This window comes from Corapipo altera, unplaced genomic scaffold, assembly GCF_003945725.1.
Source record: "Corapipo altera isolate COAL_440 unplaced genomic scaffold, ASM394572v1 104, whole genome shotgun sequence".
Lineage (NCBI taxonomy): Eukaryota > Metazoa > Chordata > Aves > Passeriformes > Pipridae > Corapipo > Corapipo altera.
Window position 1 is genome coordinate 5,492,081 of NW_020884920.1, and position 26,910 is coordinate 5,518,990.

The following is a 26,910-nucleotide window of genomic DNA, read 5'->3' on the forward strand; positions in this document are numbered from 1 at the left end:
CATTTTCACAAACAGCCTCGTAGAGATTTGGGATCTGCCTGAGCCCTTCTGGATCTGGTTCTAAGCCTCTGAACCACCAGCAGTGTGATTCAAGGTGAGCTGCTGCGACAGCAGAGAGCAGACAAGATGCTCAGAGCAAACACTCACTGCTTTGCAACTCCCAGGTGAAAACTGGAAGTTATTAAAGTTCATGGTGTAATATGAAACTGGAAGAAAATTCATAAATTAAATGTAGAGCTCTGAATGAGTAATTATTCATCATTAACAAAACTACAAGGAGAGTTCTTTTCTCCTTCAGGAATAGATGTCACTTGCACTTCAGGAGGGCTAAATAAAACGGGGCATCCAGCCAAGAGCAAAGAAATGTGTTAAAACCAGAAACTGCCAATTAAAAATGGAAAACAATAGATGGATCATTTCAAATTGGGCAGCCCTAGGAGACCAGAGCCTCTGCACTGTGTTCCAGAGCTACAAATGCTTTGAGAACACTTCAGTTGCTGGAGTGTTTTGCCACCTGTAAAGGCTCCCCCAGTCTGAGCCAGAAGCACTTTGGTCTGCAGTGAAGAGCTGTAAAGGTGTGGATCAAGAGAGGCTCAAATTCCATGTGAGCAGCATCTCCTCACAGATGTTCTGGCCAGAACAGCTTTCTCCTCCTTCCAGCACACCATGCTCACTAGTATCATCCTGTAATTCTAGAATCAGGCCTAACTCACATCATCAGGTTCATGCATTTTAGAAGGAAATTAAATCTTGCTTAAGAACTTCAACAACACTCTCAGTTTCCTGATGCAATAAAGACCCTACTCCCAAAAATCCCTGAGATTTAGCTGATTTGCAGAGTCCCAACTTGCCCTCCCTTTCCCTGCCTCAAGAATTATTCTCTTCCTCTTCTAAAATGCACCAAAAAAAAAAAAAGTTATTCTCTCCAAATTGCACCATTTATGCAATTTTACCCCACGTGTCTCTATTCACAGTTTCACTCGTGTACAAATTCCTCTCTCCTAAGAGGTGTTTATCAAAACCTCTGCAAGCAAAAAGATGACAAACCCAACGGAAACAGAGAAACCAAATGATCTGGGAGAATCCTACCTGAAAAATAGCTATCCAGGCATATCCAATGTTATCAAAATTGATAGCTCCGTTGTGCGGGTTCACGTCCCCCGCCATGCACACGTTGTAATACTGGTTCCAGTTGATGCAGGAATTCCTGCTGCTGGAGTCGGGGTGGTACAAACTGGGGGTGTAGGAGTCCATGCTCAAGGTGCACTCCACCTTGTACTCCTTCCTGTTTGGGATGTTGGAGCACTTCTGCATCCCGTTCTCCCGGTGCGACGAGCAGATGAAGGGGTTCTCCTCCGCCTCGTCCGTGCGGTAGTAGGGGTGCAGGAAGGTCAGGTTGTAGGTCCTGGAGGGGGAAGAAAGGGAGAAATGAGAGGGAATGATTCATCCCTTGTTTCAGCAGCAGCAAAAAGGTGCTGTTTTCTGTCCCTGGCTTGGGTGGGTTCTCTCTCCTTTGCCCCTCAGCCCCACCAGACTGGGGACAGCAAGTCCCAGATGAGATGAAGCCGTGGGAGGACACTGAGGGCACTTGGGGTGTTCAGCTGGAGAAGAGGAGACTGAGGGGAGACCTCACTGCAGGTACAGCTTCCTGGGGAGGGGCAGGACTGAGCTCTGCTCTGGGGGGACCAGGGACAGCAGCCAGGGAATGGCTGGAGCTGTGTCAGGGCAGGGTCAGGTTGGATCTCAGGGAAAGGTTCTTCCCCCACAGGGTGGTTGGGCACTGCCCAGGCTCCCCAGGGCAGTGGGCACAGCCCCAAGGCTGCCAGAGCTCCAAGAGGGTTTGGATGATCCTCTGGGACACAGGGTGTGACTCTTGGGGATGGTCCTGTGCAGGGCTGAGGAGTTGGACTGGATGATCCTTGTGGGGTCCCTTCCAGCTCAGCACATCCTGTGATTCTGTGAGATACCAGCCCCTAAAATCAGCTACAAAGCTTTTTCCATCCTGTAAGGCACCAGTGATCTTCCACTTAAAGATCAGCCTGATTTTCCCCACCCAAACAGGACAGTTGAACGCATGAAACGAAAGGGTTCAGACAGAAAATCCCGGCAGTGCTTCCCAAAAATCTCAGGAAGTTTTTGTTTGTATGCAAGGATTTTGAGGCAACTCTTCTGATGCTCAGAACAGCTGATGGCAAAGCAGCTTTCCAACAAATGTGCCCCTCAGCATGTCTCTGATGAGGGAGCTGAACTTCCACAAGCAGATACCCAGTCCCAGGCCACCCTGAATTCCTTCTGCACTTCCATAAGAAAAGAAAGACACATTAAAGGGAACCCTGTGCCTCCTGCATCTCTGATTTAATTGGCTTGGATAAAGTTTATGGCTCTCTTACAGCCCAGATAAGCAGGTGCTGTCACTGCAGCATGGCAGGGATGTGGCTTTGCCCAAGTGCTGCCCCAGATCAGGGACCAGGCAGAGCCCAGGACTTTTCCTGCTGTTTGCTCAGCATTAGTGAGAGCCAGCAGCACTCCCTGCTGAAGCACTGCTCAAAATGGGAAGGTGCATTGCCCTAGAGCTGACTTTATCCACTGCTTTATCCACTTTTCCGAGCTGCAGGGATCTCAGATGCCCCATAATCATAAGATAAGGGAAAGGCACCACACAAATTACCCGAGCAAGCAAGATGTGGGGAGAAGATAAGCAGGTAATTCTTCAGGACAGGACAGCTCTATTTTTATCTGTTTCTGAATGCACCTTTCTATTGAATAAATTCAGCTCTAACTGGTGTCAAACCAGTGTTATTCCATAAAACTGCTTCAAACTGCTCCCCAAAACCCTTGAGTCAAGCAGGAGTCACTCAGTGATAAGCAGAGAACAATTGCTGCAGGGGAAATCAGCCCTGAGCAACTTTCCTGGGGAATTTGGTTCTCTTCCATCAATGAATTACTTGAGATGGGTGTTGAGAGTTAATCCAGCCTCAGGAATAGGCAAGAGGAACAAATTAGGTATTGTTGGCTGGGATTGTGTTCACTCACTATTCCCCTCCCACTGCACAGCGTTCCCACACCTCCAGACAAAGCTGTAACATCACCCTCCCTGTTTCTGAGATTTCAACTTCAAAGATGTTTTTCCTCCAGAACTGCCTGAAAGCCTTCCCTTCCCCTCCCACCAAATGGTCTCACATGAAGACATTTCCATATAAACCGAGACATTTCCATATAAACCCAGCTGAAGATCAGGCCGGGAGCTCCACAGGATCTTCTTTGCTGGAAGATCAGACACTACAAGCACCAGTTTGTCACACAGAGGGAGGTAACACAGAGGCTTGTGAAGGATTAAAACACACTGGGATTCAGGGATGTGCCTCCAGACTTTGGCAGAGACAGCTGGGAAACTTGGGAGAAGAAACAGAGTCACCCAAGAAGTGACTTATAATTCCCAAGGGGCAGAACTACAGGATCAACCCTCCTCCCACTGCAACTGGGATGGCCCTGGATGAGCCACACACACAGAGATTTGGGGCTTTGTGCATCCCATGAATCACCATTTAGGAGCCCTGGGCTGCCTGAGCCAGTGCCCTGGGCTGGGATCTAATAAGCTGAGTAGAGAAGAGCTGGGCACAAACTGCCTGGAGAACCATAAGAACAACATCCTTTGGTGTCTGTGGGAGGAAAATGGGACCAGGAAAACAAAGCCCAGCTTGGCTGTGAGGGGTGGGGGAAGCTCCATTCGGTTCTGCTGCTGCCTTATTGATTTTATCCTCCCTTTCCTCTGCCTTCCTCTTTTTTGCATCTGCCCCCCAAATAATTTATGAACTAAAACTTTCCCTATGACAGGCTAAAATCAGTCATGTGTGGGGCCACTTTCTGCCCAGCCCTTTTCAAGCCCTTCCCTCTTCCCTGAGCACAGACACACCAAGATCCTTCCCCATCTGCCTGGGGAGGATCCACACCCAGGAGATGCTCCACCACCACCAAGTGAAGAGGGGAAGGGACACATCAACTCACAGCAAACATGGCAAATTGAAGACCTTTTCTTAGCTCTGCTGCTGGAAAATCTTTCTGGCAAAACCAAAAAGGGGAAAGGAGGAAGGAGAGCAAGAATGAGAAACAGGAGTGATGTGGAATGAGGGAATCCCCAATATCCACAAAATAAATGAGTTCTCTCTGCCAAGACCCTCTACCTCCATGTGCAGGAAGGGTCAGCCTGACCTCCCTGTTACTTGCCAATGGGTAGGGTGCAAATAACTTATTAATGCTAATGAATCCATTAATGACAAGACTCTGGTGCTCTGGGAAAAAGACAGAAGAAACGAAGCCCCAGAATGGATTTGTTATCACATTAGAGAGGATTAACACCCCTTTCCCAGCCAGCTGCCCTCTGCACATCTTCCTCTGCAGCTTTGCAATGGATTCCTCTTTCTCTGTTCCTGAGCATGTTCATGTGGAGGAAAAACAACAGCGGGGCAGGAAAGTCCATTTTCTCCACACCAAAGGAATTATTCTCTGTTCCATCTGCCCTCAACCACAGTTCTCCCACTCCAACCACCCCACGCAGGACATTACAACCACTGGAGTCTGGTGTGTGTGTGTGTGCTGAGCACAATCCTGCTCCAGCTTTCTGAGGAGCAGAGGAGGAAAGGGAAAAGGTGGAAGAAACTCAGCACCGAGCAGGATTTGTTCCCTGCAGGTAGAAGCTGCTCTCTGAGGAAATCCTGCTGCCAACCAGCACTGCAGCACAGAGCAAAGCCAGCAGGAGCAATTAAGCCCCTTTCAGACAAACTGAGCTGCCTGTGCCTCCTCCCAGCTCTGCACCAGCCCAGGAGCCAAAGGCAGAACGACACCAAGCACAGGCTGGAGTTAACTCAGACTGAGGAGCTCACATCAGAACTGTCCTGCGGCACCAGAGACACTCAAAGCACTTCACAGCCCTCTCCCCTCTCCTGCTTCCAACACACTGAGTTCCTTGAAAGGCTCCAGGACTGGAAAACGCTGCTCTGCAGAACAACACAACCCCAGCAGCAACTGCCCAGACGAGCTGGGGATAACCCAGTTCCTCCCTTTACAGAGCCCAGCTCAGGAGGGCAGGAGGGAGCCAGAGGGGCTGTGTGCGACACACACATCCCAGAGATCTTACACAGAAACTGCTGGCTCTGCTCACCCTTCCCACACAGGCAGAACGAGTTTCTCTTTCACACCAGACCAACCGAAAAGTCCTTGTGGAATTCCCCCTCCAGCTCCCACTGCCCTCACTCCCAGACAGCACAGACCATCCTGGCACTGCTATTCCAAGAAGTTGTCCCAGGGAGCTCCCCAGGGCTTGAAGAGGTGTTTGAGCCACCAGAGACCTCCAAAACATCCCTCTGATCTCCAGGGCAGGGTGGGGAGTGGCAGATTCTCCCACGTCCCAAACACAAGGGACACACGTCATTTTTTGCCACCCCACTACTGCAACAGCCCAGTGACTGCTTGTAATTCCTTCAAAGTCACTACTGGGAGTCCTTAAACAACCTCCAGGACATTGCAATTCTCCAGGAGAGAAAGGAGATCTTTCCAGCGCACCTCAAAGGAGCCCCCAAACTTCTGTCAGAATGTGCTGCATTTAAAAATTGCTTTAACTTGAAGCAGCCAGCTTTCAAGGGGGATGGAGAAGGCTTCCACAGGAAGAATAATGATGGCAAAAATCAAAGTCACGTCTCCACCTGATGCCCCCAGTGAAGCTGAAGGCCCCGAAAGCTGCTGGCAGTGAGGGTGTAGGGCAGTAAGAAGCTGTATTTGAAGCACTGAGCTTGTTTAAACTTTGTTTAGTCCAGAAGATTTGGGGTTATGGCCCTTCTCTGCCTGGCCCCTGGACTGTGTTCAGGTGTTCACCCTCAGTTCAAAGCAGTTGAGGCTGGAACTGGGTGGTCTTTTAATGTCCCTTCCAACCCCAACCATTCCATGATCCTATGATCTGTGCAACAGCAGGAAGGTGTAACCCTGAAGTGCTTTCCAGGTCACTCCCTGCCTTTTTTCCCCTTTACAACTTGCTGTTGGGATGTTCAAGACCAGAGCAGGGGTGAACCATATCCCGACGCCTGGAACTATGGATTCAGGAGAACGAGAGTCAGAAGTGACAAAAAAGACCAATTCCATTTGTATTCTCCAAAACTTCCACACTGAGCTCCAAAAAACCTGGGACAGCTTCTAGCACGAAGTGGAGGGATTGGATCATTGCAGGTCTAAAGTTAAGGCAGGAAACAGCCCAAAACAGCAGCACCAGTCTGGATGATGGTACCAGAGCACCCCACATGTGTCCCACTGATCCTGCCACCAGCGGGATGGAGGAGCCATTCCCGCAAAACTCCTCAGCCTCCTTTGTCCAAACGGCTCTGGAATGCTGGAACTTCAACCACAACATCCCAGAGCATGTGGCATGAAGCAACAGGACCTGTGCAGAGCCACCCAAATCCCCCACTACCTGCTGCTGCAGGGACCCAGGGAGCAGCTCAGAGCTGTGGTGAAGGGGAGGAGGAGAAGATTCCTCACAAACCACCTCGGGAACAGCTCCCGAGGCTCAGCCCAGAGCCCGACTCTGCCTTCCCTTGACTGGGAGCAAGACCCTGATAAGAAAATCCTGGGCTGCCTTTGATGCTGCTAATGGCCATTACATAACTGCCTGCTTAATATCTCTACTTAGCAAACGTTTTCCCCCGTGGTTCATTTTTAAAAGCTCCACTTTGCAGAAAATCACACGGCGTTTAAAAACCTGGGCGAGGAGACGAGAGGGACTCAACAGGGCTAATTACAGCTCTGCACTCCTCGGGCTCCAAGCATCATACCAGCCCACCCAAGCAGAGCTCTGACACCACAATTTGGGCTTTTAAGTGATGGCTCAGGGGTTCCTCTGAGCCTGGAGGGTCTTGGTGACCAGCAAATACCAGCTGGGGGTGCAGGAGAGAGTTTGGAGCATCAAGGTGTTGGAGTGGGAACACACACTCATGGCTGGCTCGTTGATTTTCTGCCTTTCACCATCTCTGGTGGGGGGAACAAGGGCCACCAGAGCTGGTCTGCAGGACAGGGAAAGGCCTGCAAAGCTGAGAGCCACAGGACTGAGCAGTGAGAGGCAGGAGCAGGACCTGGGGTAGAGCTCAGGGACGATCTCTGCTTGTCTTCCAGACAATACGAGTTGTAGACAGCAGATGATTACACACAGATGTAATTACAGGCTCCATCTTCTCTTACAGAGTTAGAGCTGCCCTAAATAGCTGGTCTCAGGCGTTTCCTCACCTCTGAGCCACTGACATCCTCAGCAGTCTCAAAAAGAGCACGTGCTGCCCATCCCCAACGCCTGTCCCACACTGAGAGCCCTGTACAAATGCTTTTAATGCCTTTCACATCAAACTTCTTATCTTAACACACCTACAGAGACTTATCTGTGTGTTCCAGCAGCATCTCCCACCTCCCAACCCCCTGCCAGGGGTTGGGCTGTGCTCAGTGACCCCCCAGACCTGAACCACTCGGAGGAGCGGCAATTCCAAAAGAGCTGTAATCCTTCTGTTTGACCTAAATCCTTAAAATTCCCAGAGTCAGGGCTCTCAGCTTCCTCAGGCAGAGATAATCCCAACCACCACCACCCTTGTCCTTCAGGTGCAACTCCAACCCCTCAGGAACTTGCTGACAAGGGGATTTTTTTTGTCAGACAAAAAGTTCCTGCTTGGAGCTGCTGAGCGCTGGGATTTCTCCAGCAGGAGAGAGGAAGGAAGAAAAAAAGGGGAGAGTTTTGTTTCTTTTGCTGTACTTACATTGCAAAATTCCTGTCTAGGAAACACCTGTTCCTCAGCAGCCCTGCCCAGAGCTGGACACCCACAATCCCAAAGATGAAGAAGACAAAGAAGCACAAGAGGAGGACGTTGCCTAACATAGGCAGAGTATCCAACAGCAGGGTGACCAGGATTCTCATACCTGTGGGCAGAAGGAAAAAAAAAAATGGATTAGAAGAGCCCTTAATGGGAAAAAACCACCATTCCCAGCTTGGTTGTGCAGCCAGTGCATCCTGGGGAGAAAAACTGGGATGTTGATATTTTTCCCTAAACTTTAAGGCTGAAAAGGAAGGTAAAGAGTGCAAAAGGCCCAGCAGGAAATGGGAACAAACAGCACATCTCCAAAGGGTGGGATTTTCAGATGTTTCAGCAGCACTCAACGACACACAAACATGGGCAGAGCTGCCAGACAGCTTTTCCTGGGGAAACACCCCCAGGAACCATCAGCCTCTGGAGAAACTGTCAAAATATGTATTTATAAACATATCAAACATCTCTTGTGAGTCAGACAAGTTGTTGTTCCCTAAGCAACACAGAGCCTGGTGTGGGAGGATCACAGGGCCTCTGGTGTGGGCAAGTCCTCTCCCATGGAGTTCCTCCTCTTCCTCATCTCCTTGCTGGCCACAGGACTGGAAAACAGGGAAAATTTTGACTTTTCTGAGGGTGGAAAGCAGGATGTAAATGTTTCTTCCTCCACAGAAAGCTCTGCTCCCTTTCCCTCCTCCTGTACAGGCTGTGCTGGGAACCTTCCCAGTGGTCCCACACCTCTCCATGAACCTTTGGTCTCCCCCAGCACCTCTGCTGCCAGGGAAATGCTGATTTCCAGGCAAGATACTCATTCCACCTTGAATATTCCAACTCAAGGAATGAGTGAACCTTGCAGAGCCTCAGCAAACCCTGGCATCTTCCAGCATTGATTGGGCAAGGAGGCAGAGATGGGGTTGGCACTTGGGGGCTGCCCTGCCTCACACATCAGGGCACCTTCCAACCCAAGGATAAAGCAGGAGTAAAAAGGGAATAACGACTCCCAGCTCAGCAGTTCCACGGAGGTCAAAGAAACCTCTGAGACAGGGACCAGCCATCAATGAAAGGAGCAGGAGACAAAGGCAAATGCTACCTTGTGGAAAAGAAAAAAGCAGGGAGCTGAGCTGAGCCTTGGGATCCTGACGCTCCACAGGGAGCAGGGCTCAAGTTCACGGCACTGGGAATCAACGTGGGTGCTGGTGGGGATTTTATCCCACTAAAATTCCCCTCTGCAAACACCTTTGCCTGCCTGCCTTCATGGAGCCTTTTCTCTCTCCCTATTCCCTGGCAGGATGCTGCTCTCCATCGGTCATCCTGTGGGGATGGAGAGCGGCACTGACACGGAGTCTTCCTTTCCCCATCAGATTCCACCTTGGCCTCTCCCAAGCCATGCCTGACGCCTCTCCTGCTGATTCCACCATGCTGGGCTGCAGCCCTGTAGACCTCAGGGATGAGGAGGGTCTCCAGGAGAGACAAACCCCTCCATCCCAGCCCTTCCCAGGCAGTGCTGGCAGGAGCTGGAATCCCATCCTGCCGCTTCATCCTGCACGAGCCAGCGGAAATCCAAGGCAGCCAAGCGGGGCTGGAGTTGCCACCACTCTGTCAGCACAGCACGAGGGGATGGACCAGCCTGGCCAAGAAGTCTGTGCTGATAAATAATTAGGTGTGAGGAACGACCTCTGCACCCAGGGCAGGAGCCTCCCAAGGTCTCCGTGCCCAGCTGTGCCTTGGCTCCGGCACAGCTTCCCGCGGCTGGCACCGGCAGCGGATGCCTCTTCAGAGGAGCCACAGTCCTGGCGCCCAGCCCTGTGCCAGCCACCCTCCAAACCCCGTCCCTGTGCTGCCCTGGTGTCAGTGCCACCCTGCAGGGAAGGGACGTGGCAAATTCCATCCTTGGAAACACAGGGAACAGCACGGAGCACAGGGAAAGCCAGAGCTGGAGGCAAAGGGGGGGGTGATTTCCTAATGTTTGATTCCCAACTTGTGCTGTGATCATAAGCCCAGCCCTGTGCCAGCTGTGCCAGCCACTCTCCAGACCCTGTCCCCGTGCTGCCCTGGTGCCAGTGCCACCCTGCAGGGAAGGGACGTGGCAAATTCCATGCCCTGGAAGCACAGGGAACAACGCCAGCCTCGGCTCCAGCTCGGAGCACAGGGAAAGCCAGAGCTGGAGGCAAAGGGGGGGAGTTGATTCCTAGTGTTTATTCCCAACTTTTGTTGTCATCGAAGCCCCCTGGGAGCACATCCCACGGCACAGCCCTGCAGGCTTTCCTTGCAAATCTATCTTTGGAAAAGCAGAAAAGACTCACTTAATTCCCACTGGAAAGACAATGCTGGGCTTTTCTTTATTTCCCCCCGCACTCTCACTAATATCCTTGCTCTTTTTTTATCCAAAAATGGTTAAAATTTATCTCCCCGTGCCAGACAACTTTTTTCTGCTCAGCTACTTTTGGTATTTTGGGTTGTTTCGTGGCACCATTCTCGGGATTGAATCCATCTGTTCCTCATCCGCTCAGGGTTCTCCGGCCTCTCAGGGAATGTCAAGTGTGCCATGGGAAAAGAGCACAAGCATCACTTAGGCTGAAACAAGGCTCAGGATTCCTTTTCATTCCCATTCCATGTGATGCCTGGTTGAAACTACACAGTAGAAAAATAAAAATAAAGCACTGAAGTGGATTTGAAAAAAACCTCAGTGACCACTGCTAAAAAAAAATCCCGACCTGCAGCCCCTGCCAAAGATATAAATTGCAGGAATTCTATTTTTCCAGTCATTTTCAAGGAATAATTTCTAATAGAGACGATGTTTTTGTTGGCTGGGGTTCTTCTTTCTTTTCTTACCAAACAGAATCGAAATGAAATATTCTTGTGGGTGACTTTATTGTGCCTGGAAGCGAAGAGCTAACAGTGCTGGCTGCATCCCAGGAAAGCACCCAGGAATGGCAGGGATAAATCTCCAGGGGACTTCTCCAGGGTCCCTGCTTCCCTGGGTGGTGACTGACCACCAGGCTCGTCTCTCCTGACCCAGCTGGAATTTGTTGTGCTCCATGTCCTTGGGTGTCTGTCTCTGAGGCCAAAATCCTGCTCCCGGTGCTGGGAATGGCATGGATGGTGCTGACCAGGAGCTGCTGCCACACCACTGGATGGGATGTGCTGGATATCCAAGGTAATCCCTTGACTAAGCTGTAGATCCTCATGGATGAAGGACTGAAAGTGTAACTCTTTTATCACCACAAACAGCAAAAATGCAATAAAATAGAGGGATGTCACCACCCATTCCATGCAGACTTGGGATTGTATCAGTCTGAAACAGTAAAATTCCCAGTGTTCAGAGGGGATGGAGTTGGTGGCTCTTAAACAAGTGAAGGCTGTGATGATCCTCCCTCCAGGAACAGAGGTATTTCCAAGAACACTAATCCTGCCCTGGCACTGGTTCAGGACACCGGTGGTGGTTTGAGCCCAGCCCAGCTGCTCATCAAACCAGGCAACTCCTCCTCAAACCTGGGCTGAGCTCGCTGCATTGAATCTCAGGGAATATTAATAAAATAATGGAATATTTTCTATCACCTGCCTTTTGAAAAAAAAAACACCAAAAACAAAAATCCTGTGGGAAGTGCAGCAGAAAGAGCCTGAAAGGCTCAGTTCAAAGCTTCACAATCAGGGTCCTAAGGAAGAAAAATCATGAGCTTTTGGCCACAGATCCAAATTTCACCTGAACTTGAAGGCGTTGGGATTAACAGGCGTGTAAACCCTCCAAACCCCAGCTGGAGACTCCCACTGTTCCATGGGAGGGTTTCATGGATTTAGAGAACTTTCAGAGGGAGCCTGATCCTCACCTCAGCCTGGAGCCTCTGAGCCGAGCACATGCCACGTCCCTCTGCTCCAGCCACGGAGCCACTGGGCTCCAAATCCCAGAGGGAAACTTTGTGCTGTGCTTTGGGGCAGCTCTGAAACCCTGGTGACAAAACCTCACCAGGAAAACAAAAGCTCCAGAGGGGGTTTCATGGTCCCTTTCAGCCCCTTTTTGTCTTGTTTTGAACTGACCATGTCACGGCCGAAGTCACGGATTTGAGTTGATTTTTCTTTTTTTTCCCCCTCAAGAAAAATCCTGTAGAATTGGAAGTTCAGAGAGAAACTTCAAAGACTCCTGTGAGTAAACATCCATCTGTTCCCTCACATGTTCCTCTGGAACCGAAACCCTTCTGGGGGAGGTTGTTTTGCTGTCCCTGGAAGTGCCGACATGACGGGCAATTAATCCAGGCAGGATGTGGGGCTGTGCCATTCAGAAGCGCTTTCAAGAAGAACAGGAAATGCAGGAAATGTCCTTTTTTTTTTTGTTTGTTTTGCAAGGGACCTCTATGATTTCCATACAATCCCGCTGCATTTTGATTGGAGTGGAATTTGGCTGCAAGCTGATGGGAGCTCCACGGAACGAGCACCTTGCAAAGGGTTGCTCAGCGGTGGCTGATTCCGGCAGGAAATTATTTCAACTTGTTGGGTCGTCTTTCAAATTGGATTTAGAAGACAAGCAGCTGAAGCCACTTGAAAATGGATTTAGGGGCCACTTGAACTTCCTATCGTGCATGAACCCAATTTTGTTCTACATGACAGCAAATTTTAGCAGCACACGGAGGCTCCTGCTCTGCTAATCCTGAACACAGATCCACAGAAAGACCTCAAACTGCTGAGTAGGGAAAATGAACCCACCAGGGCAAGAAGATTCTTCTTAGAACTGACCTCTCCCCTTCCTTTATAGGAACTTTATTTAGTTTACACAAGGAGCAGGGGGTTATTTGCCTCAGAGAAGTCATGAACACGCTGGAAAGCAGCCACCAAAATTTGGGCCCCGGGTATAAAATCTATCCCCTTGCCCTTTGCTAACACTAATAATGGCAATAAAGGATCTCTAAAAATTAAAATCAATGAATTTGGTCTCGGCAGCAGGAGAGCAGACTACTAATACAAGCCTTAGCCCACACAGAGCAAGCTGGGATGGCTTTAGTCCCCCTGGTTTTCCAGTTTTCCCAGTGGGATGAGCCTGGCAGAGCCCAGGCTGTGCCTGCCCAGCCTGGCAGTGGTGCCAAGGGAGGGGTCACTTACTTGGGACCCTGTTGATGGCTCGCAGTGGCCGCAGGACCCGGACGGTGCGGATGGCGGACAGGCTGACGTTGTGTCCATCCAGGGAATACTCCATCATGCTGTGGGGAGAGAGGAGAGGAGCAGTCAGGATCAGGGCATGCCAGGGCACTGGGAATGCGGCTGCCTGGAATTCTTGCTGCCTGCAAGCCCAGCATTGCAAATCCACCCACTCTGTGTTTGCAGCTCTTCCCGGGCATCGGTGGATGCAATTCCTGCACCATGTGCCTGGAAGTGTTCCAGGCCAGCTGGATGGGGCTTGGAGCAACCTGGGCTAGTGGAAGGTGTCCCTGCCTATGCAGGGGGTGGAAGGAGATGATCCTTAAAGGTCCCTTCCAACCCTTACTGCAGGCATAGGTAACACATGGGAAAGCAGGACGTGCCTTCCAGTATCTGAAGGGATACAAGGAGGCTGGAGAGGGACTGTCCATCAGGAACTGCAATGACAGGACAAAGGACAAGGGGTTCAAACTGAAAGAAGAGAAATTTCAGTTCAATATACAGAGGAAATTGTTCCCTGTGAGGGTGGTGAGGCCCTGGCACAGGTTGCCCAGAGAAGCTGTGGCTGCCCCATCCCTGGAAGTGTCCAAGGCCAGGCTGGATGGGGCTTGGAGCAACCTGGAGCAACCTAGTGGAAGGTGTCCCTGCCCATGGCAGGGGGTGGGAATGAGATTATCTTTAAGGTCCCTTCCCACCCAAACCATTCCATGATTCCGTGACTTGGCATGACAAGGAGCTGCAAAGTCAGGGCCACAGAACTCAGGGCAGAGGGGGAGCCCCCAAATATCTGCTCCCTGATTCTCTTCTCTTCCAGCAGCTTATTTTACTCCAGTGGCACATCCACAGCCTTCCTGGGGAGGTGACTGCAGCTCCAAGCAGCAACATGTTCCTGCCACATCCCCCCCACCAGCACTCCACAGTATTTACACACCAGCTCATCTCCCCCACCATGACAAAAACTGAACATCCCAGCTCACAAACAACGTTGGAGCAGTTTGATTTCCACTTGATTATTAAAGGACCATTTTCTTTTTCATGCTTCATCTCCATTTCCCATAAACATTTCTCTTCCAGGCTGGGAAGGACGTTAAGTGAAGTCAGTTTTCTTGCTCTTTTATAGCAATGAGTGGCAAATGTGTGCAGTGTTGTTTTTTTAATGGGGTTATGGCTAGTTAGCATGGCTGTAATTACAATTTATGAGTCTGACTACAGGGAAACACTTGTAAATATGTCACAAATCTCTCACCACGCCTGTTCAAATAACAGAACAGCATCAAAAGCAACCCTGTGAGTGAGCTGTTGGATCCCGTGGAGAAAGAGCTTTTGTTTTGGTTTCTTTTAAATAAACAAACAGATATGGAAGGACAGAGGCAAATGGGAGCTGAACTGCTGCAACCAGGCCCTGCAGAAGCTTCAGATTTTCCACAGAAGCCAGGATGGACCAAAATCCTTATGTGCCATCAGGAAGCAACAGCTGAGTGGATTTTGGGCACAGGCAGAAGAGGTTTGGTTTCGGGCCAGCTCATCACTGCCCATGTGCCCATGCTCTGCACTGCTGGAGCCTTGCACTTTGTACTTGAAGCCTTGCCCTGCTCCACACCGTTTAATTAGGAGTATCTGGATGTTCTGATGTTTGCTTTTCTTCTGGCTTTGTCCTGGAGTTCTTTGGTGTCACACTGAGGTGAGTTTGCCCCATTCTCCCCACCTTGCTCTGCAGAGACTCTGATGATTTTGAGCTGTTTTCAGTGATAACCTTCCAGAGACATTTTTTTTTTCCTGGATTAGTTAGTGAGTCTTCAAAAATCCAACCCACCTTCCAGCCTGTACGTAGGAACTGAGCCAAATCTGATGAACGGGACCCGCTGAGGACACAGGCTGACGACTGCACTCACTGATCTTAGAGGTCCCTTCCAACCTTAATCATTCCATTACTCTAAAAGCTTCAAACCAGGCTTTAAATCTCCCGTGTGTTTGTGAAGCTGGAGCAGAGCACTGGGAACCAGCCCAGTGCCCCATGTAGGACCACACAGTGGGAAAACCATGGGAATGCCCGTTCACACCTGCACAGAGGGGTCTGGAGCCAGCACCAGGTGTTTGCTCACAACAGACCTTGCAGGAATAGGCAAAGTGTTGGTTAAAGTCCCCAAAATGAGCAGTGCCAGGGCCTGGATCTGTTCACTGCCCTGGCCCCAGGGCAGCACGTTCCCAACCTATCAGGTGGCTGAGTAAGTGGATTTGAGTGCAACTGATACAGCTTGTGAGCTCCTACAGCATGGAAAAGGAGCAGGAAATGCTCCAGTGGGAGCTGGGTTTGTACCACCACGTCCAAAATTAGCATGTTGAAGGGCCAGCTCCTGGAGCCTCACTTTAACTTGGCCCTTGGAGCTTCAGGGGAGCTGATAAAAGATGAATAATCCAGGATTTGCCCCAAGACACGGACTTTCTGACCCTGAATCTTTGGATTTCCATGATATTCCCTTTAGGATCTGAAAGTAAGACTCAGGGGGATCTATATTACCCACTGAAGCCAGCCTGAAACACTTGATGGATTCCACACTGGACTTTCTACAAGCAGCGAAACGGTCAAAGGTTTCCTTGTCAAGGTCAAGCTCGGGGTCCTGTTCTCAGATCACAGCTGTAAACCAAGAATACCTTGGAAAAGTCCGACAGAAACCTGCTGGAGCTGGAAAATTCTGACATGCTGGCACTTGGTAGGTGATTCCCTACAGCCTCTGGGCGCTGAAAAACAAGAGGCACGAGGTGTCTTCTGCCACCAGCAGCTCCCAACCCTTCAGCTGTCAAGTTAAAAGATGTCCAAAGCACATCATGGGAGCCTGCAACATCTCCAGGGAGTGGATGCACAAGAAAACCTCTCTGGTTTCAGCTCTTGTGAACAACATTCCTGATGCTGAGGAAATGCTTTCAACTTGGCTGCTGGACAGACAGAGCCGCTCCGAGCTCCCCTCGGCTTGAAATTTTCCAGGGCACATTTCTCAGGCGAGGAAAACATGAAAGGGCTTTCAGAGCTGGAACAAACTTCAGACACAATCTGTTGCTAGAGGCAGGAGATATGTTTATTTTGTAGTTTCCCTGCTCACCCTCCGCTCTCTTTGGTGTGTGGCTGGTGAGGCAAATCAGCTCCTTTGAGGAGACGGAACGGGACAAACAAAGCAGGCAGCTCTGCCTCTCACTTGTTTCCCTTCTTATCAGAAAAAGCCTCATAATAACTCCATTTCATCCATCTGCTTGCTGGAAAAAGCAGCTCTTGTTATTCCAGTAGCGTGTTCCCTGCTAAAACCACCTCCAGTTTTAGGAGTAGACACTGGATCCAAGGGTGTTGGTGGGAGAGGTGAAGCCCAGTCATTGCACAGCTCCTCCTTGTCCTCCATCAGTGCTACCAGCCAGCCCAGCTCCCAGTCCAGCCTCTCCTCTGAGAGATGGGAAGTACTATCCCAGGTATGGCTTGAATACACCAAAATCATCCGGACACAGCCCAGGATCAGCCGCAGAAGTGGTTATTCCTCTCCTCATCTCCAACATGAGTAATGCCAGACCAACAGCAGGGCTTCCCTGTGGGGTCTCCTGGTGCTTCTGCTGCTTTCATCCTTCTGAAACACATTCCAGCCATGGAGGGTGGGGAAAAGCCCAGGAAAACCACCCAACTGTTTCACTTTCCCCCTCATCCCGGGTGCTCCAAGAGCAAAGCTCCTGGTGCCAACTCCACCTCTGAGGGCTCAGCCCTTCTGCCTCTCTGTCCTGTGTCATCCTGGTTTTGGGATGACCTGTGTGATGACGTGGATGACCCTCTGCTCACCCCTCAGGAAAGCCCACCCTGCACGTCCAGCATGGGGAAAACACCGTTGGTTATGGACGCCGGAATTCTGATCCCGAGTTCTCCCGTCCAACACAGCCTCGCTCTTCCCTCCCCACTTAAACAGCAGCTTAAACACAGCAGCAGCTTTGGCAGGAAAAAAAATCATTAACTGGTTCTTTTGCTGTCCCTGATGCTCCTTCCTGGGCTGGAACCACACACGGGTTCGAAGGAAGCTCCGCTCAGGAGAGCTCATGTTTTATTCAAACATACATTCAATACAATTAGGCCATTCCTAATTGTATTCCAGACAAATAACACAGAGCAAAACAAAACTCCATTAGTGCAGTGGAGATGGTACATCACTAATGGAAGGGGAAAAATGCCCCAACATATTACAAGGATGTTCTAATTAACCCCAGGCTGGTCATTATAAACCCAGGAATTCAGAGCTAAGGCAGTAATTAAAGCCCCTTCCCAGGGGCTGCTAAGCAGGTAAGAGAGCCCAAGGTTTCTAAAGCCATTAATTTATTGGAAAAAAAGTTTTACACTTGCCAAGCTTTTAGTCCACTCAGTTATTCCCTGTGGGTGTGAGGGAACTGGTGTCAAAAGCAACAGGATCCTCCTTGTACCTGTTTGTTAACACATCCTGCAAAAATGAGCAGCTGTGGGAGATGGTTTTCAACTGCAAATCAAGAGGAGTTTACAGGAGGCATTTGCATGCACTTGTAATTTGGGTGAAAGTCTGGCCAGCTCCTTCCACTGGGATTTCAACTTTCTGAACCAGAATTTTGGGTTCAGTTCTCCTCATTTGTCCAATTCCTGCCTCCCTCTGATGGTGTCCCAGCAGGAGTAGGGCTGAGCTGCTCTGGGTTTTTTGGTTTTTTTTGCCTGATATTCATAACCCACCCCAAAAAAAGGAAAAACAGGAATTATGAGACTTTGCCTTGGCTTGAGCCTTCACAAAACATGATGAAAACCAGCCAGGCCAACCTACAGGTTTGGCTTTTTGGGGTTTTCTTACTTTTCCCCCTCGAAGAACAAACCTTGCTGAGGTTTTTACTGACCCTGCCATCACGATGAAGAAGTCCAGGCGATTCCACGTGTCTCCAAGGTAACACTTCTGCCCGAAGATCCCCAGGGCCACCATCTTGATGACCATCTCCACCGCAAAGAAAGCGAAAATGAAGTCGTCAAAAGCCTGGAGAGCGGGACAAGACAGTCACAGTCAGTTCTGCTGCGCTCTGGACTCGGGCAGAGCAGAGACCCCAGTGCTCCCACCACGTGGCCACTCCATGGACAGGCTGGTGAAGCACTGCCACCAAAGTGCCACCTCCCAGCTCCAAAATAAAACCTGCTGCACCTCGTGGGTGGTGGCAACCCCTGAGTGTAGCTCCTGGGTCAGTCCAGTGCCTGGGAAGTGTCAGCAGCTCTTATTCATCTAGTGATAAATCTATATGGACATCACAGCCCCTCTGCTCTGGAGCCAGGCTGGGAGAGCTGGAAGGGGGTTCAACTGGAGAAGAAGGCTCCACGAAGACCTGAGAACCCCTTCCAGGGCCTAAAGAGGCTCCAAGAGAGCTGGAGAGGGACTGTCAGCTTTACCAACCAACCTTTCCCTTAATAAACTCCACAGAAGTTTTGTTCCATTATTTCAGTTCATTTAATAACTGGCATCCAAAAGCCTCCATAAAGAAGTTCAGGCTTTTCCACCTCGTGTTGTGGCTTCCACTCCCTCCTGCAAGCTGGGACAGGGGGAGGGATAATGGTGGTTTTACTCACAGCCCTTTTCTGCCTGAAAACCTGTCAGGAAGTCCCCATGACCAGGTTGGACGGGGCTTGGAGCAACCTGGGATGGTGGAATGGCTCCCTGCCCACGGCAGGGGGTGGGAAGTGAATCTTTAAGGTCCCTTCCAACCCAAACCATTCTGGGATTCCATGAAGGATCTTGCTGGCTGGGACACTCAAAGAGAGGTAAAGCAGCAGATCCATGTGGGATTCAAAGGAGCTGAGCACATGGTAATCCCTGCCTGGGCTGATGTCATGCTTTGGGAACACGGCAGGTTGGTTCCCAGCCTGAGGAACGAGTTGCTGCAGGAAACCCAGTGCCAAGGTGCAGCCCACACACCAGATGCTGCTGGGATGTGCTTCCAAACCCAATCCTGTGGGCAGATGGCAGTGAGGGCACTGCCAGGAGAGGGAGGAGAGACCAGCGGGATACCGGGCATGGCCAACCAGGGGCTGGGATGCACCTCCCAAAGGTCACTTATCCCGGGACCTGGCAGTGCTGTGCTCCAGCTGGGGAGCTCTGCTGTGCAGGAGAGCAGGCACGGGCTCATCCTGGGCTCTGTTGTTCCTGAAGGAGGGAATGGAGTGGCAAAGTCCCCGGTGTCACATGGCACAGACTGGACTGCACAAATCCAAGAGGTGGAACTGATGGACTGCAAGGGGGAGACTGGCCATAGAATCCCAGAATGGTTTGGGTTTGAAGGGACTTCAAAGATCACCTTGTTCCACTCCCTGCTGTGGGCAGGGACACCTTCCACTAGCCTAGGTTGCTCCAAGCCCCATCCAGCCTGGCCTTGGACACTTCCAGGGATGGGGCAGCCATGACTTGTGTAATTAAACAGTGTTTAACAACCCCAGTGGGAGCTGGCTGTCCACTTTCGAGTCCCCTTCCCTTATTAAGTGTGCAGTGAAAGGATCTTGCTGGATCAAGTCCCAGTCAGCCTTTGGGTCTTCCCAAGGCCATGGCAGCAGGTTTCCCTGGAGGTTTTGCCTGAGGAAGTGTGGCTTCTTGGGAAAACCATCTTGGGAAAGGCTTTCAGGCTGGATCTTGGGGAAAAGGGACAAGAGAAGGGTCCACCCTGCTCCACTCCACCCATGCCAGGCACACAGGGCAGGGTGGGATCCTCACCTCCAGGATGGTGCAGCGCTCTGACTGGCACTCCACGTCCTCGCAGGGCTGGAACATGCCCAGGGTGACGCAGTTCAGCAGGATCACCAGCATGCTGACGTGCTCAAACCACCTGGGAGCAGGGTTAAGGACAGCACAGGCTTTGGGAGGGGGGAGCCCGAGGCAAAGAACACACCAAAACCCCTTCTCCCATCCAAACTCCTTCTCCCGGGACAACTTCCACCTCCAGATCTCCCAGTTTGAGCAGTGGATCACCCAAATCTTTCCCTATTAAGGTAAAGAGAGCAAACAAAGGCACCACAACCACCAAGACCCAGCCTGTACCCAATCCCTTGCTCCATCCAGTGAGGCCACTCTCCTTGTTTCCCTCTGGAGTCACAGGAATAGGGGCTCAGTGCAGGTTGTCTCCTTCCAACCTGGGTTGGACATCTCAAGGAGTTACAGATTCCCCTTTTGGGATCTACACCATGCCCAAGGATGAAGGTAAAACAGAGCCAAGTTGGTAGGGCCAAGGATGGCAACATTTTGGGATACAGGATGTAAACCAGGACCCACCAGTCCTCACCTAACAGTATCCAAGTAGTAAGTGGTGATTCGCAGGAGTGTAAAATAGCCCCAGAGCTGATGGTTCCTGCTGCTGGGAGGACTAATAAAAATCATTAGAAAAAAAAAAAAGATTTGGGGGGACTGAACAGGAGTTTCACAAATTGAGTATGAATGAGGCAACTGTTTTAGGGAAATAATTGGAAACATCTGGGCATGAATAAACCTTTTTGCTTCCAAACACACACACATATGTGTGAGAGAAGCACACAGACATTGTCTTATTCCTGAGAACAGCAATTCTGCTTTGGAAACTTGGGATGGAAAAGAGACAAAAGCAAACTTGTGCTGCCTTTGAAGGAAAGGCTGAAAAGGTGGAAGAAAACCCACTGCAGGGAACAGTTTTGCTTTGGCTGGAGAACAGACTGAAGAAGGAAGCCCCTGCTCAGGGATTCAGTGTTTCTAGGGATGCTCCTGTCCTGTCATTCCCAATCCCCTCCCAGGGGATGTGCTGGAGGGGTCTGAGCTGAGATGCCCCGTCCTGCTCAGCCCCTCCAACCCACCTTCTCCTCTTGCACCTCTGGCTCCCTCAAAGGCTTTAAGCTCCTGCCCTATTTATTTTCCCATCAGATTAATGACAGTGAAATCCCTAATTGGAAAGCAGGATTACCCCGAGGGCTCTGCCCTGACGGGACTAATCCTCCCTCCCGCCGGCGCTCAGACATCCAAGGGGATTTCAGTTCACTGCCCCTTCCTCACCCCAGAAGCTGGGACTGAACCCCTGAGTGGCTGCTCTTCCAGAGCCCCCCCAAAGCCATCCAGCCCCAAAGCAAAACCCTGGGCAGCAGGAGGTGATGCTTTTGGCAGGGTGGGATTATAGTTCCCAGCATCCTTCCCACAGAGCCTTGGTCAGTTTGGAATGTCCCTCAAGGAAGAAAAGTCCCATTCTGGTCTAATGGGAAGACACTCAAGAGGAGAAAACAGAAGAAAAGGTGACAAAAGTCCTCCAAGAGCAGCTCAACACCAGCCCAAACAGAAGGATGTGGCTGGAGACAGAAGTCCCCTGGCACAGAAGCCTTGTGGATGTTCCCACACACCTCGTCCAGCTGTTTTACAACCAGGAGGTCAGGGAAGGCGAGGGATGGTCCCACCAAGCTCAGCCCCACGGGCTCTGCTCACAGCCCCTGCTGGCACTGGGATCCTCCCGGGATCCTCCCGCTCCTCCCTCCCCGGCAGATCCGCTAAAACCGTGACTCTGCAAAACTGGGAACTTCGGAGGAGTTACCATGGTAACCACTGCTCTGGAGGCCACGGAAGCACCACCCAGTGTACCAGCAGCAACTTCCCAACTCGCTTGGAAAGGGAGAAGATGCCACGGGGAGATCCAGGTGAAGCGCTGGAGGCAGAGGGAACTGCAGAGGGGTCGCTCGACATCCCTCCCTCCGGCACAGATTCCAGGGAAACGACCTCCCAGGTGCAACTGGGCCAAGCTGAGATTCCCCAGATGCCCTTTGGGAAGGAGTTGGGGAGCAGCAGAGCCCCAAGGGGCTGCTCCCAGTTCCCAGCACGGCACCGTGGGGTCAGCACCAGCCCCTGGACTAAAATTTAATCCTGAGTTTAACCCAGTGGCAGCGCAGAAACCAGGGTCTGCCCCAAAACACTGCTGTTGGTGCAGTGAATGATGCTGATGCTCTTCACCAGCTTTCCAAAGGGTTTTACTGAAATCACCTCAAAGACCAGTGGCTTGAGGATGAAGAGCTCTGGTTGCCAGAAGATGCCTCAGCACGGGCAAGACCTTTCCTTTCCTCTGCTGTGCCAATTTAGCTGGTGAGGCCCTGACTTGGTTTAAAAAGAGGGATGGGAATTCAAGGGTGTGTTGGAGGAATTTCACACATTTTAGTCAGCAAAACAAGGTGGAGAATTCCTGTTTCCAGCAGACTTTCACATCATAAAATAGTGTGGCTTGGAAGAAACCTTTCAAGGTTCCTTTAAAGGAAGGAAGGAAGGAAGGGACACCTTCCACTATCCCAGGTTGCTCCAAGCCCTGTCCAACCCGGGATGAACACTTCCAGGGATGGGGCAGCCACAGCTTCTCTGGGCAACCTGTGCCAGGGCCTCCCCACCCTCAGTGTAAAATCCTTACACATCTATAAGGAGATTTTCTGATCTGCAGGTCAAAATTATTATTTAAAACTTAAAACTTCTCTTAAATAGAAAAATGAAAGGCAAATGAACTGCCTGTCTTGTTGGAAAGGTCACTTCTCAACATCTCTTTTTAAATTGCCTCAGTACAGACCAGGCTGCCAAGCTTCAACCCTGGTCTGTGCCTCATTCCCTCCCCTTCAGTCACCTCCCCACTTCAAATAAAGCCCAGAAACCTCCAGTGATGTGGGTCCAGGTCAGGCTCAGCCACCCCAGAACCCAGACAATCCCTTCCCCAGGCAGTTCAGCCACGCTGCTCCTCCCCATTCTCAGGCAGATAATCTCTCACACCCCTCACTCGAATTCTGCAGATATTTCTGCAACAAACACAGCAAAAAACACTGGGACTGTATTCCCACTGTGCCACAAACTCCATTGCTTTCATCCCTTGCCTTGTAATGGCAGTGCTTAAATTCCCAGGTCCTTCAGAGAGATCAGCCACAGCTTCATTTAAAGTTCCCCAACCAACCCCAATCCCACCCCTGATTTCCAGGCTGGAGAAAGGCAGGAGCCACAGGACTCCCAGCAACGGAACCATGGCAAGACAAGCTCACAGTGCTCACTATTTTCACATAATCTTATTATTTTTAAGCCAGTCAGGGGATTTTGGAGCCTGAAACCATTATTTTAAATGCTGGGATTTGGCAGGATCGTGGTTATTCCTGTTCTATCTGTACCTACTGCACACGGTGCTGAGGAAGAACCCAAAGCCAGAAAAGTCAAATTATAGTTACAAGGGGAACATATGTTTACAGAGGAAGCAGCTAACTGAAGTTTCAGTTTTTATAGTTTAAGATGTGACTAATGCACTAAATATACACACAGACAGACACACACATACATATATATATAAATATATATATATACACACACATATCTGAGAGAGACTGGGATTTTCAGAGCACTCAGGGGGGACTCCATGGGCTGGGAGGGCTTTTCCTTAATCAGGGTCACCTGAAAGGTTTGGATACCCATGGGAAGCTGCTCCAGAGCAGAAATATTGAAATAAAAGTACTAAGTGCCTGTTTTACCAGTATTTAGGTGCATTGCCCAAATCCCAGCAAATTACAGCAATCACACTTCCTGTTCCTCCGTGCCACCAGTGACAAAAACAACTTTAAAACCTGCAATATCCACCTCATCTTGTAAGAGAGTAACAGAGAACAGTCCAAACTTAGTGATATTTGGTAAATAGGAGCAAGAAAAAAAAAAAGAGGAAAAAAAAAAAAAAAAAAGAAAGTACAGAACTGGAAGAAAAATGAGTCAGAATAAAATTCCCAAGAGGCAGCGCTGGCTGGTGCTGGCATAATTTTAAGGAACATTCTTATTTTTAAAAAGTTGATTGATTAAAAAGCTATTTTTAGTGCCCACACTGCACTGGATCATTCGGGTTCGTTTGCTTAGGAATTGTAAAACAAAACGAGGCAGCTGCACTTCAGCAATATTGACCTCCCCAGCAGCACCCCAAACACAGCCCAGGAGCAACATCTCAGCCCCAAAGGCACCAAGCTGGAACAAGACTTTGGAGATGGGGCTGGTTGCAGAGAATTCTGGTTGAAGGAAGGATTAGCCTGAGTTACTGCAATAATTCCATCCCACTGGTTTGTTATAGAAGAACCATCATGGGAATCCAACTTGGTGGATCTTGAGTTCTGCTGGTCTGGTGCAGGATGTGCTTTTCTTCCCCAAATTGGGAATAAATCCCTTTGCCTTGCACAAAGATTATCCCTGGAAGTGTCCAAGGCCAGGCTGGATGGGGCTTGGAGCAACCTGGGCTAGTGGAAGGTGTCCCTGCCCATGACATGAGGTGGAACTGGATGAGCTTTAAAGTCCCTTCCAACCCCAAGCAATCAGTGATTCGGTGACTGGGAGCTGATTTTGGGGCAGAGCTCCTGGATTTGGCCATTTTTGGCTGGAGCATGGCAGGTTCCAGCCCTGAGCATCCCAGATGTGCCATAGGTGTCACAGCCAGGACATCCCAAACCTGGAAAACTTCCCTGTTGTGATGTCCTTCATCATGCAGTGCAGAAAGAGAATCATGGAATGGGTTTGGTTGGAAGGGAACTTAAAGATCATCCAATTCCACCCCCTGCCCATGTCCTGTCCAACCTGGCCTTGGACACTCCCAGGGATGGGGCAGCCACAGCTTCTCTGGGCAACCTGTGCCAGGGTCTCACCATCCTCACGGGGAAGGATTTCTTCCCAATATCCTACCTAAATTTCCCCTCTTTCAATTTGAAGCCATTCCCCCTTCTCCTGTCATGACAGTTCCTGATGGAAAGTCCCTCTCCAGCTTCCTTGTAGGTCCCTTCAGGCCCCCCTTTTCCAGCCTTAATGATTCCATGATCCTGTGATTGCTCTGAAGCCCTCGAGCGCTGAGCTCAGGCCAGCCAGGAAATCCTCTGTTCCTGCCACTTCCACCCATCCTGATCAACCCCCTCAACAATTCCAAGGTGCTATTCCTGATGGATGGCACACAGAGATCTCAGGGCCAGAGATCTTCGCCCAAAACAAACCCAAACGGTCCCTAAACACACCACAATCCCTTCAGCCCCCGAACCCGCTGAATCCACCCAAACAAGAGCGTTCCACGCTCCCTGAATTCCCAGGCATCCCTCACCCAGCCAGGAGACAGGGATGGGAGCAGTGTTTTGCCTGGTCCCTCCGCCTGCCTGACTCACTTGATCAAAATAGATAAAAGCACCGGTGGAGCAGTGACAGGCGAGGGGGAGCAATCAGAGCAGGTAATTGCCTGAGAGAGACGGGCGTGGGTGAGACACCAAATCCTCGGGAATGGGGTCAGGGAGGGCAGGGAGCTGCAGCCGCAGCCTCGGGGGCGGCTCAGTGTCATGGCAACCCCAAGATGAAACCTGGCTTCCCGAGCCTGGGAACCCCAGGCAGGAGGCTGAGCCCCAAACAGCTCCTGGGCCAGCTTGGCTGGGTGATGGGGACACTGGGCCAGCTTGGCTGGGTGATGGGGACACAGGATGGGGACATTTGGGTCCGGCCCTGCCCCGGCTGAGCTCGGCTCACACACTGGGCAGTCACAGAATGGAATCATAGAATCAGCTGGGTTGGAAGGGACCTCGAGATCATCAAGTCCAACTCTTGATCCAACACTGCTGCAGTTCCCAGCCCATGGCACTGATGCCACATCCAGTCTCTTCTTAAAAACCTCCAGGGACGGAGAATCCACCACTTCCCTGGGCAGCTCATCCCAATGGCTGATTACTCTCTCTGTAAAGAAATTCTTTCTAATATCCAACCTAAACCTTGGCACAGCTTAAGACCGAGCCCTCTTGTCTTGCTTAGAGTTGCCTGGGAAAAGAGACCAACCCCCACTTGGCTACAACCTCCTTTCAGGTAGTTGTAGAGAGTGCTGAGGGGAGTGGTGGGGCAGCGCTTCTGGGGGTTCCTTTGCTCTTTGGGTTCATGATTTCTCCCATTTACATCAGTATCCTGGTGGGTTAGAGAAGGGGAACAACCTTCCTCGTGCCCTCGGAGCTGAGGAGTAGGAGCTGTCACCCTGTCACAGTGTCCTCTTCTGAGGAAGGTCAGTCCAAGATGAAGTTGCTCCAGGGCTGCAGTTCCCCTGGAAGCACATTTGCATCCCATCTGCCTTTTTTTTCCCCTGACAAAAGGCACCCCATTTTCCCATGATGATGATAATAATAATGATGATGATAATGATGATGGTCAAGTTAATAATGGAAAAGCAAATCACCTGTGGGACAGGATGAGCAAAGGACAAGAAGGACAGAGGGGAGGAATCATGACCCAGCCCAGGGCTCTCCAGGGCAGCACAATCCTGCTGCCCATGAGCAGGGTGGGATGGGATGAGTCACTGAGCAAACACCAGCAATGAGCAGCAGAACAAACCTGATCCTCTGCACATCCCCAGAGCAAACCAACCCTCCCAACCAGCAGGGCAGGAGCATCCAAGGGAGCATCCAAGAGAACCAGAGGCCGGGAGTGTGGTTGGGCTGGGTGCCTGTTTCCCAGCTGGGATCACACCCTGACCAGCTCTCACTGGGTCAGTGGAAGTCAAGACTGGCTGGTTGGTTTTTATTTAAACCACATCAGCCTCAAGAGCAGCTGCTGCCCCTCCCCTGGCACAGTTCCTGCTGTGCCACAGCCCCGGCTCCGTTACCGGCACCGAGGTGACGCTGCGGCCACGCAAATGTCACTCGGTGGCAACAAAGCCAAGGCTGTGGTCCCCGGGGTCAATAAACAGCCACACCAAATGTCATCCAGCTGGAAAGCCCTGAGTAACTGGGAAAGGCTAATACAGAGGTAAAATGCAGGGATGCTCATGGGGCGTGAAGTTTGTTTAGAGGAAAAGAGGGATTTCTCCACAGTCCGGAGCTCCGAGAGCTTCTGGGTTTGGTCCCATGGCTGCTGTGACTCCTGTGCTTTGCTGCCACTGTGGGTAGGGGCTGCCTGGGTGACATTTGGTATCTTCACATGTACTTGTGGCACTTGGG

At 50.8% G+C, this 26,910-nt stretch overlaps 1 protein-coding gene across 1 annotated transcript in view; it reads right to left on the reverse strand.

Annotated features, from left to right (window-relative positions):
- CACNA1H (calcium voltage-gated channel subunit alpha1 H) overlaps positions 1 to 26,910 on the reverse strand; it is a 133,308-nt gene that overhangs the window by 95,816 nt on the left and 10,582 nt on the right. Inside the window, exons 2-6 of the mRNA XM_027656503.1 lie at positions 19,682 to 19,793; positions 17,832 to 17,965; positions 12,918 to 13,015; positions 7,782 to 7,941; positions 1,090 to 1,405 (exon numbers count right to left, since the gene is read on the reverse strand). Of these exons, the coding sequence (XP_027512304.1) occupies positions 1,090 to 1,405; positions 7,782 to 7,941; positions 12,918 to 13,015; positions 17,832 to 17,965; positions 19,682 to 19,774 (801 nt within the window). The 5' untranslated portion in view covers positions 19,775 to 19,793. The remainder of the gene's footprint in view (positions 1 to 1,089; positions 1,406 to 7,781; positions 7,942 to 12,917; positions 13,016 to 17,831; positions 17,966 to 19,681; positions 19,794 to 26,910) is intronic.